The 12208-nt window shown below is 38.7% G+C and overlaps 1 protein-coding gene across 2 annotated transcripts in view; it reads left to right on the forward strand.

The window, feature by feature from the left end:
* The window catches only part of LOC139980286 (uncharacterized), a 35428-nt gene that overhangs the window by 17296 nt on the left and 5924 nt on the right, over positions 1 to 12208 (forward strand). For both annotated transcript variants that reach the window (XM_071991833.1, XM_071991834.1), the window contains 8 exons: positions 140 to 313; positions 1535 to 1754; positions 2562 to 2651; positions 6517 to 6755; positions 7386 to 7499; positions 7859 to 9901; positions 10240 to 10288; positions 11702 to 11878. In XM_071991833.1, coding sequence (XP_071847934.1) covers positions 140 to 313; positions 1535 to 1754; positions 2562 to 2651; positions 6517 to 6755; positions 7386 to 7499; positions 7859 to 9901; positions 10240 to 10288; positions 11702 to 11878 — 3106 coding nt within the window. The remainder of the gene's footprint in view (positions 1 to 139; positions 314 to 1534; positions 1755 to 2561; positions 2652 to 6516; positions 6756 to 7385; positions 7500 to 7858; positions 9902 to 10239; positions 10289 to 11701; positions 11879 to 12208) is intronic.

A 12208-nucleotide genomic window follows, 5' to 3' on the forward strand; every position in this document is an offset into this window, starting at 1 on the left:
GTCAACAGTTATTCACAGTCGATGTTGAGAGTCAGGCAGTATGTGGCAGGTTTTAGAAATCTAAGCTGCTGTGTCACATTTTTTCTGACTGTACTGTAGAATAATTGGATTCAGTCAGCTCTCTTGTCCCTTATTTCAGAGAGGAATTCCTGCTGTCTCTCGATGCATCTGATGATCTCCTCGGGAAGGAGGCCACCGTGGTGGAATACCTGAGACGGCAAGTAAAGAATCTCACAGACGAAATAGCTGCATCAAAGACACTGCTGAAGAATGCCCAACTAGAACTCCAGGAACTGGAAGGAAGAATTGAAGAGTAGGGATTTCATCTTAAACTTTTTTATTCTGGGATTTCTTCCTTGTATATGTAGCACATAAAGGATTCGAGTGCACAGTCCATGATTGACAGTCACGCCTCTGATGCTTAGGGACTGGAAATGTTCGGAATGGACTAAGTACCAAATCTTCATAAAGTATTCCATGGTGTATACCCAAAATGATCAAACTTATTTCCCCGCATTTTGTCATTGCTTCTAAGGTATGATCACATTTCCAGTTATGCGCTAACGTATCCTGGTTGCATAATCACAGATTTTTTTATATATATATATATGTTTAAACCAATATTTTGTTTTATTTATATATCTTTTGGAAAGAGAGAGGGAAGGAAAGTATATTTTTGTTACCAGCTAGAGAATAGGGTCATTTAAAGCTGTGTTTAAACTGTTAAGTTTTTGATAGTTGCTTTTACAGCAATATTACCAAACCTAAGAATTGTTCCAGTTGCATGCAGGGAGTCAGTTAGCATGATGATATGCATGATGGTATAATTTCTACACAAATTCAAATGATGCACCAGGAGCTTCCTGTGTGTGTTCAACACCTTATACTCAACCAAAAATTCATAAATCCTCAAAATTGATACTTAAAACTGGATTTACTTTTGCAACTATGACCCAAAGATTATTAACTTGTGAATAATGAGATGTTCATAGTTCTTACAATTGAAGTCGATTTTTTTTGGGGGGGGGGTTGATTGAAATTAGGAGCCTGTTTTTGTTTGGTACTGCCAATGTTGCCTCTCACTTGAAGAAGAATGAAGTACTGAAAATTTCTGAAAGTTACACTTTGAGTTGATTTCTACCATGGAGTCAATCTAACCAAACTGTGTCACATTTCACTCATAACTGGGCGCTACTCACTATGGCTTTGGGGTAATATTTTATGGCTGCTGCAACGATTGTTTTACTTTAAATTAGCCCCAGGTTAAAGAAGTAAACACAAGACAACTGGGCCTTTCTTCCTCCAGCAGGTGCAGTATTCTTTCTGCTTTTGACACCTGAATCTTTCAGTCTTCCCCCCTTTTCATTTTGCAACCAGAATGCCATCATTGTTACATAAATTGACATCTATCATCAATCACCTCAAAAATTTTACAGTGTAGTCTTAGTGTTTCCACCAGAGTGAGTACTTTTATTTGAAAGAATTTAAACAATTCTGGCCTACATTATTTTTTTATTTTTCTCTTTTTGTCCAGGAATGAAGTGACGTCCACAAACACTTTAAGGATTCTCACCTCTAAATATGAAGATTTAGAAGCTTCTCAACGAGAATCAGATCAGAAACGCTCCTCCCAGATTTGTAGCTTGGAAGGGCAGGTTTCAGCCTACCAAAGTGAAGTGAAACAAATAAATGAAGAATGCTGTCACCTAACAGCCCAGAACAGAGACTTGATTGACTCTGTTAATAAAAGAGAGGTGAGTTGTCAGGACACCCAAAAAAGGCTTCATTTGATGTACTAATTTGTGTGGTGGAACATCCTATATGGTTTTCATTGTTGTCAATATATAACAGCCTATTGATGCAGCATTCGCGACCCGATTATCAGCTCTAATCCCTTGATTGGTACACTTTGAGGATACTGGCTGATAATCAAGTAATGCTCAATTTTGCCCCAGTATGAAATCAACATCTACATCACATGCCATCATCACCCATGGCCCTATTCCTATAATGCTTTGCAAAATGTATATCAATCATAAACAAGATTTTGCTAGTGACAAACAATGTGATGATGCAATAATAAAGTGGAAAATAATCCACACTGCTAATTGAAAAGTCCATTTCAATATCTTGCCCCTAACTCAATTTGATGTCATCTGGGCGGGTGCTTTACAACAGCTTTAATTTTAATAGGCTATTGTAATCTTCTAGTAGTTGTATCCTCGATATGAGATACATTAAGAATGTTTGCTTTAGCTCTGAAAAATTCATAAATTTGCAATACAAAACGGTATGAGGGTGTTTGGTTTTGGTTTGCCTAAAAGATGCAGAAACTTTTCAGCAAATTTTACTTGGTAATCAACTTGAGCCGCCAAAATATCTGAACATACATGCTTCATTGCCTCTTTATATGTCACTTGTTGCATTATAGTGGTGCTATACAAAGAAGGACATCTCTGTATAGCCACAATAATGCAAAAGTGTTTATTTATGTGTCACTTGATGTATTAATGCCATTGCTTCATAGTCAAACAGATGTGGCTTGATTTTTAAACTTACAGGACAAAATCACATCTCTTGAAGCAATGAACCAACAAGAAAAGATTCGGAGGCAAGGAACAGAAGAAAAATTGGAAAGCACTAATCGAGAGGTAAGAAATGAAAACTGAGGAAGCAGGACACTTCGCCCAACAACCATTTCGCCCAACTGCCATTTCGCCCAACCTTACCATTTCGCCCAACCAGCCTGGTCATTTCGCCCAACCAGCCTGGTCATTTCGCCCAACCAGTCTGGTCATTTCGCCCAACCAGCCTGGTCATTTCGCCCAACCAGTCTGGTCATTTCGCCCAACCTTGATTAAATATGATATTTCAAAATGAAACGTTCGGGAATTGTTAACGTTACAGGATACGAACCGAATATTAAGGAAACTTGAGGATTGATCAGTGTGTTAGGGGTTAGGTTTGATAGTAAACGTTCGAATATTAAGGAATATTTAGGAAACTTGAAGTCTTTACTTTGTATAACTTTAGTAAGGAAACGTTCGAGAATTTTAACGTTACAGGATACGAACCGAATATTAAGGAATCTTAAGGATGGATCAGTGTTTTAGGGGTTAGGTTTGATAGGTTTGATATAGTAAACGTTCGGGAATTGTTAACGTTACTGGATACGAACCGAGTATTAAGGAAACTTGAAGTCGTGGTTAAATTGATTACATATGTGATTACATATGTGGTTACATTGATAAAGTGGTTACATTGATTAAATATAGTAATTCAATATTACGGACGGGTTTTATAAAAAAAAAAATCAATTTAATAAGGAAACTTTCGGGAATTGTTAGTCAGTAGGATGGATCAGTGATTTAGAGGTTAGGTTTGATAGGTTTTTATGAAGACCGATTCCCCTGTGTTTGTATAATAATATAACTTCCATTGTATGCATAAAGGCCTAAAGTAGTGTAATCCTCCCATATTATACCCGAAATAACTGCTCAGACTCCGATCGATATCGAGCAGACCTCACTTTTTTATTTACCTATTACGAAGTTACCTAACCCAAAATAAATCAAATTGAACTAGTGGAATAGAAAAAGTAATATTATTCTGACTGAATATTAGTAAAAATAAGGTTGGGCGAAATGACCAACACGGTTGGGCGAAATGACCATGCTGGTTGGGCGAAATGACTATGATGGTTGGGCGAAATGACCATGCTGGTTGGGCGAAATGACCAGGCTGGTTGGGCGAAATGACCAGGCTGGTTGGGCGAAATGGCAGTTGGGCGAAATGGTTGTGGGGCGAAGTGACTAGAAAGCAAAACTGAGAGCAGGAATATTGGTTTGACAGAGCTTCAAGAAAAAATATTAGCAGATAAAAGATTAAATACAGTACAGTGTCAAACAGGAGCACAAACTGTTCTTAAGACAGTGTCAAACAGGAGCACAAACTGTTCTTAAGACAGTGTCAAACAGGAGCACAAACTGTTTTTAAGACAGTGTCAAACAGGAACACATTGTGTTCTTAAGACAGTGTCCAACAGGAACACATTCTGTTCTTAAAACATTGTCCAGCAGGAACATTTTCTGTTCTTAAGACAGTGTCAAACAGGACCCTGTCCTGTTCTTAAGACAGTGTCAAACAGGAACACATTGTGTTCTTAAGACAGTGTCCAACAGGAACACATTCTGTTCTTAAAACATTGTCCAGCAGGAACATTTTCTGTTCTTAAGACAGTGTCAAACAGGACCCTGTCCTGTTCTTAAGACAGTGTCAAACAGGAACACATTGTGTTCTTAAGACAGTGTCCAACAGGAGCACGTTCTTTTCTTAAGACAGTGTCAAACAGGACCCTGTTTGCTCTTAAGACAGTGTCAAACAGGACCCTGTCCTGTTCTTAAGACAGTGTCCAACAGGAACACATTCTGTTCTTAAAACATTGTCCAGCAGGAACATTTTCTGTTCTTAAGACAGTGTCAAACAGGACCCTGTCCTGTTCTTAAGACAGTGTCAAACAGGAACACATTGTGTTCTTAAGACAGTGTCCAACAGGAGCACGTTCTTTTCTTAAGACAGTGTCAAACAGGACCCTGTTTTGTTCTTAAGACAGTGTCAAACAGGACCCTGTCCTGTTCTTAAGACAGTGTCAAACAGGAACACATTGTGTTCTTAAGACAGTGTCCAACAGGAACACATTCTGTTCTTAAAACATTGTCCAGCAGGAACATTTTCTGTTCTTAAGACAGTGTCAAACAGACCCTGTTCTGTTCTTAAGACAGTGTCAAACAGGATCACATTGTGTTCTTAAGACAGTGTCCAACAGGAGCACGTTCTTTTCTTAAGACAGTGTCAAACAGGACCCTGTTTGTTCTTAAGACAGTGTCAAACAGGACCCTGTCCTGTTCTTAAGACAGTGTCAAACAGGAACACATTGTGTTCTTAAGACAGTGTCCAACAGGAACACATTCTGTTCTTAAAACATTGTCCAGCAGGAACATTTTCTGTTCTTAAGACAGTGTCAAACAGGACCCTGTCCTGTTCTTAAGACAGTGTCAAAACAGGAACACATTGTGTTCTTAAGAGAGTGTCCAACAGGAGCACGTTCTTTTCTTAAGACAGTGTCAAACAGGACCCTGTTTTGTTCTTAAGACAGTGTCAAACAGGACCCTGTTCTGCAGACAGTGTCAAACAGGACCCTGTTCTGAAGACAGTGTCAAACAGGAACACATACTGTTCTTAAGACAGTGTCCAACAGGAACACATTTGGTTCATGAAGTGAAAGAAAAGTACAGGAGGTTCAAGATATTATTTGAATGTTAATTTTGGTTGGCCTACCACACATTGAAAAAGGGGTTTCTATCAGATGGTCTTCTAATTCTCAGAGTTCTTAAAGGCAGTCTCTCTCATCAGAGAAGTGATTAGGAATGTGAAGAAAATCCTGTTGGTTGTTGCTTTTAATGTTAGTATGAAATGCTTATATCATCATTAACATTAATGTGACAATTACAGGGAAAAATTTAGTGTAGCAGTTTTGAAATCTCTGAATTTGCCTCTATACTAAATACTATGGTTCCTGGACAGTAAAACACTGCTATACATCTTTGTATTTGTATAGCAGTTTGCACAGCATTTTGTGATGCGGTACCGGATAAATTATTCTCTGAATTACTTTTATGTTGCCTAGAATAGTACTGCAGAGATGATTTGTCCCAACGATGTGATGTCTCTGTTATTTTCTGGATCGCTATCTTGTTTTAGTTTGATTTTGATCTGTTGTGATATAACTTTATAGATCTTTTGTTTTTTGTGCAAGACAGGTTGGCAGATTTGGTTTTATTGTTTAATATTTCTAACAAAAAGGTTACGGTAGTAAAATGAACGACACCAGTATTTTTTTTTTTTGGGTGGGGAGCGGGTTTACATACAGTAGATCTGACATAGAAGCGGTGGCCTGGTTATTGGAAGTACTTCTTTTGAAACCCTCAGAATGCTCAGGCCTTTAAGTGTGATTCATTAAAGCTGCATTCTGTATTCCATTATAAAGGACCCCAAAAAATGTTAATCTTAACCGTCTCTTTGGGAGGACTAATTTATGTACAGTATATACTATGTAGTGACCAATTACACAATCATGTGGGGAGCTACTTCACAACCCAAATTTGAAATTACACATCAAAAGTGCAATAAAAACTTTGAGACCATGTTCTGCTTTTTCCTGTATATAAGCTTTCTTTTTCAACATATCACTCAAATTGGAATAGCTTCTGGATCCCCTAAATGCTCAGTGTACAGCCCAGGTCAAAAATGGGAGAAGAAATTTACTATCTATGGAATTGTGTGTGGCACTACCCCTGCCCCTGGAAGAAAGAAATTGGATCAAGTTTGGCTGTGGTCATAATTCAGTGCGGCATTCAGGACTTGATGCGAACGTAACAGAAACCGAGCCTGAGTTACTGGTTTTCATCACAGTCAACAATTATTATTATTAAGGACTTTCTATTTTGATTTCTGCAGCTTGAAAATCTTACTGTGGAGTTGAAAGTGCTTGAAGATCAATTAGAGCTTGAAGACAAGGTGAAATCAGACCTAGAGGACAACGCAGAGACGTTGAAATCAACTCTGGCAGCTAAACAAGCCAAGATTGAGGAAGTAGAGAAAGAAAGAGGAGAATTTCAAAAGATGTTTGAAGAGCAAGAAGAAGAAAAGAGCAGTCTAGAGAAAGAAATTAGCAGATTGGAGGATGAACTTGATGAGTAAGTATGACAGCAGATTAGTGGGGGGAGGGGGGTGGATGGATGAAGGGATTTGGTCTTAGGAGAAGGACTGCTTAAGAGGAGATGTGATGGACTAGGATGATAAAATGGATGAAGGGATTCGGTCTTTGGAGAAGGACTGCTAACGAGAAGATGTGATGGATGATTTTATTCTGTCAAACATTTTGAACCTCACATGTCTTTTATGTGGCTAATTAAAAATGTGTTTGTAATAAGACATTATAATACCAACACACTTCCAACCATATTTTCACATGTTTGACTAAGGAAAAGGCCCAGGGGCCTTCTTCTTTTCATCTCAGCTTTGATGCAACCAGGGTGATAATTAGTCTGGTCAACCAACAACATCAGAGCAAGGCATGTTAATTAAGCTGGGCATTGCCTCAATTGTACTAGATGAAAGTGATGTACACTTTATATTCATGAGTGAAGTTGATGTTGTCTATGGAATAGGCTACTAACACTGTGGAGATGAGCAATAGTTGACATGTAATAATAATACACATATTAGCATTTGTTATTATTCTTGTTATAATGATTATTTTTGTTATTGTCTTGATTTGGTATTAAGCTAACAGTTCTGTAACTGTTTTCATTTTGGAAAAAAAGGGCCCTCAGACATGCAGCCGAGACTGGAACAGAACTACTGAATTTGAAAGAAGGCATTACCAGACTGGAAGAACTGAACAGAGGACTGGAGATGCAGGTTGAAGAATTTTCACTGTGAGTTCATTTTCTTGAGGGAAAGAAGATTTTTTTTTATGCACAAAGTGATCAATTTCTATTGAAATATCTTCCCTGTTGCCTTCTGGGTTTGTACAGAATGAAACCATGCTGCATGACATGTAAGTTAGTGGTTTTCTACAGGTTTCGCTCAGGCAAACACGTTTGTACACTATACTATTTCAGTTTTTCAAATCTGGTTTTGGTACAACTAACCAGTCATAATGCTACATTCTACAAAGTAAAACTTTAAATGCTATGAAGTTAAATGCTCACCGATTGTTTTCCCTACCTTTTGCCAATAATTTGGCTGAATATTTGCTGACAATAAGTCATCTTTTCTCATGTTTTCTTTTCAGAACGAATGACCTGCTTAAGGATAGCCAGAAGGAAGTGAAGTCACTACAAGATGAAATCAATACAACAAACCAAGAATGGAAAGAGAAACTGAGAAAACTGGAAGCCGAGAATGTTGCTGTAGTTGAAGAATTTGGAGGAAAGTTAGTGGAAGCCCAAAGAGAGATTTTGGAAAAGTCAACAGAATTAGAATCTGTGGAGAAAAAACGGGCAGAAGATGAAGCCAAGCTGAAGGAGGAACTTGTCAAAGCTAACGAGAAGATAGTCGCTACGGTTATGAGTCTAACGAAAGCTGAGAGCGATAAGGAGGAAAGCGAAGTATTTTGCAAGCGGTTGGAGAAAACCATCGCTGAATTTGACCAGGAATTGGGAAAACTTGAGTCAGGGAAATCAGAGGCAGTGAAGGAGAGAGAGGATATCATGGAAACTTTGGAGGGAATGCTGAACAAGATGGTCGCTAAGGATATGGAGATGTGTCGTTTAGAGCAAGCGAAAAACGACGATATTTCATCGATGGAGAAGGAATTGAAACAGTTGCAACAAAGGTCAGAGTCTCAATCTGTGAAGATTCACGAGCTGAAGCATCAACAACAGAAGCTAATGGAAACCATGACCTATGACCTGGAATGTGCTCAAGAGAGGCTAGCTTTAAAATCAGCCGATTTTCAAAAGTTAATGCAGGAGAAAGAGACAGAGTTGGAGGAATATAGCGAGCGTCTCCAGAAGCGGGAAGCGGAAATGCGTGAGAAAACGGAAACATTTGAGAAACGGATCAGTGTGCAAGGAGACTTGATGGAAGATTTGGAAAACCAAACGGAGCAACTACAGCTGAAATGGCTCGCACAAGAAGAAGAACTAAAACGTCAGTTACGGGAAAAGCAGGACGAGCTGATGGAATTGAGAACTTCACTGGAGGCGGAAGTAGAAAACTTTAACAAGGAGAAAGTGAATTATGAGCGGCTGATTGAGGAGAAGGCCGAAGCCTTGAAGGCAAAGGAACTTGATTTGATGAGTACCAAGGAAGAGTTGACGTTGCAGGCAGCAGAGGTGCAGATTATGAAGGCCACCAAATTCCAAGAAATTCAAAACTTGATGTCTGAAATGGAAGCCTCCAAACAGATACTGACCAGCACCATTCAGGACTTGCAGGGCAAAAACGAAGCAAGGAAACAAGAACTAAAAAATGTCACCAAGGACTTTGAGAAAGCTTGCGAAGAGGTGTCTATACGAGATGCAGACATTCAGATACTGGAAGAGGAAAAGGAGAAAGAAATCAAGGAGATTATGGAAAAACTGAACACAGAGACGCAGCTGGCCAGAAAACAAGGAATGGAATACGAGGAGGCTTGCAACAAGAAGGATGAAAAGATTCTAGCCATGGCACTGGAGATTGAAGAGTCTAAGAGACAAATGGAAACGTTTGAGCTTGAGATGAATCTAAGTCAACAAGAAAAGGAAGCTGAACTTGAGCAAGCAAATGTCAAAACTACTTTGCTGAGAAAAGAACTCGCCTCTCAGGCGTCACAAATGACCGCTCTAGAGAGAGAGAATGAACATAAGCTCACAGATCTGACTAAAGAATTAGAGAAAGCAAATTCCAACATCAGCAATTTGAAAAAAGAATTGCGTCTGCAGAAGTCAAAATTTGGTTTCGTTGAAGAAGGAAAAGACAGAGAAATTGAAAAGCTAGAGAAGCGGTTCAAAATAGCGACTCAAGAAGCCAAAGATTGGAAGACCAAATTGGACTCTGTCGAAAGAGTGACAGAGGGTAAGATAAGCAAACTAGAGAGAGAGATTAGGATTACTAGAGAGGAGACAAAGAAGACAGAACGGGAGATGGAAAGATTGAAAGATGAAACCAGCCGGAATGAAACGGCAATCAGAGAGAAATTAGCTACTGCAGAGAAGAAGGTCATTGTACAGGGGAGGGAAATCAAGAGACTTCAAGAGGAAAGGAATGACATCACTCAATCGATGAAAGAAGAATATGAAATTAAAGTTGAAAAAATGATGGAAGAACTGAAGCAATCCCAAGGAGATAAAAAGTAGGTTGACAATTTAACAAAATCGCCTGGTTTTGCTTGTATTGAGGTGATAATATATTCAATTATTTGTGAATACAACGTGGCTTTGTTAAAGCGTCGCATGCCCCAATTTGAATTACTGAGGCTTATTCAATATGTAGGAATTTCATGTGCAAATTCAAACTGAAGCAGTTCATAAATTTATGCATTTAGGAGAACATGCATGCAACGCCTCATTATGGAACTATGAAGAAAAGGATGGCAGAGAGCCTACTTACTTCTCAAGAATCCTATTGACCTCACTCTGATAATAAAGTTAAAATGGTGAGGTTTGATCATTTTCTTCTCTTTTACGTTAGGTGGAAGACACTATACGAAGAATTGCTGGCAAAGGTGGAACCATTTCAGGTACAACAATAGCACTATCGTAATTAATCGTAAACTGCACAGTTTGTGAGAAGCATTGAAATACAAAATTCTGGTGATAGGTGAAAGTTTGTAATGCTGTATCATTTTTGGTTCCTTGCTTTAGCAAAGGAACCTACTGTATGTAGTCAGGTTTGTGTGTGTTTGTGACACTTGCTTGGGTACAATGTAACTCAAGAAGGGAAGGTTGGACTACCGTCAAACTTAGTATAAAGATCCGCCATTGTGAGAAGGTGTGCCCTGTTGTTTTTGCTGCCTGTGAAGGTCACCAAAGATTAGTTAGAGGCCAAAAACCAAAGTATTAGAAACAGCAATAACTCCAGTTGACAGGGTCTGACATGGTTGATATTGTGGAAGAAGTTGTGAATGGGATAAGGGATCATATTCCAAACATAACCGTCATATGATCCAAGGTCAACAAAGGTCAATTACCGGTCAAAAACTAGTATTTTTGCAATAACTTGAGAACCAAATGTCCATCAAGGTTGGGAGTTATGCTATTTTAATCCAATAGTTGACCTGCATTTGGGTGACCTTTGACCTCCAGTGACCTGTATTAGTTACTTTCAAGTTAAGTATTTGAAGTTTCGTGGCCATATGCTGATCTAAATTGTCCATAAGTTGACTTCTCTGCAACATTTGTGTGCAAAGTTATTAGATATCAAGGTTTTGTTTGGTTGTGTTAAAATTCTTAATAAGTACAGTTAGGATGATTCTTCTGTGAGTTCTGCAAGAAAAAGCCAACCCTTGCTCATATCAGAAACCTGGTCCTCAGAAGGACCAACGGTTAATTTGTGATAATATTGTGTGGCAATAATATTTTGGCAATAATTTAAATAATTTGGCAATAATATTGTGTGTGTACACCACATAACGATTTTAGGACAGTGCTGCTCTCTTGTAAATATTCCTTACACAGCAAGGAACCATAGTGCCCTTAGGCTCTTGTTATTTTTAGTCATGAAGCTTGATTGGTCAGGCAAGTTTTGCAACGTATGATAGGTTTACCAATGTAATGTATGGGACATTTGTAATATGAACGTAGTATGATGCTATTCTGTACTTTTGCAAAGTTCTCGAACTCATGGATGCAAGTAAGGGTTTCTTTACACATTACTTAGGATAAAACACTCCCTGAAATTTGCTTAGTTTATATTTTCAGTGCTCTGTGACAGATCAATATGAATCATGGTCTCATATCCATTCATGATAGGCTTTAGTTGACTGCACCTAATTATCCACATCTTCATTCATAAATTGATAGGGAACATCCTTGTTTGTGAAAGGACGTAAGCAAAGAGAATGAAATAGTTTCTTAGTGGAAATGCCTCTTTCCTTTGGATATACCTCCTTGCTAACCTGTCACAACAATTGAATTACTATTGTCACCTTTAGGAGCAACTTGACCAGTATGAGGGGGAGAAGCTCTGCCTCCTCCAGCAACATAGTTCCACAGAGAATGATCTCCGTGCACTCAGTGAGAGATACACCAAGTTGCTGGGACATCAGAATAACAGACAAAAAATTCACCATGTCAAGAAACTCAATGATGAAAACTTAGCACTGAAAAAGGTAAGTGGCTCATCCCAGAGATGAAGGTCAGTAATAGTTAGGTATGTTATGTAAACCACTGAAACATTGTAAATACAGTGGAAAATATTATATTAGAATGCAAAGCAGAAATTTGTCAATAGCTAAAGGCAAATGGACTTGCAATGTAAGGATTGCAGGTTCGAAGTTCAAGCCATATCGTTATGTTGTGTCCTTGGGCAAGGCACTTTATCTCCATTGCCTCTCTTCAGCCAGGTGTAAAAATGGGGGGGGGGGGACCTGCACTGGTTTATAGCTGCACCTTATGAAGAAGTCCCTCGGGAGTCACCAAGATGTGACAAACTATAATGC

This window comes from Apostichopus japonicus, chromosome 14, assembly GCF_037975245.1.
Source record: "Apostichopus japonicus isolate 1M-3 chromosome 14, ASM3797524v1, whole genome shotgun sequence".
NCBI lineage: Eukaryota > Metazoa > Echinodermata > Holothuroidea > Aspidochirotida > Stichopodidae > Apostichopus > Apostichopus japonicus.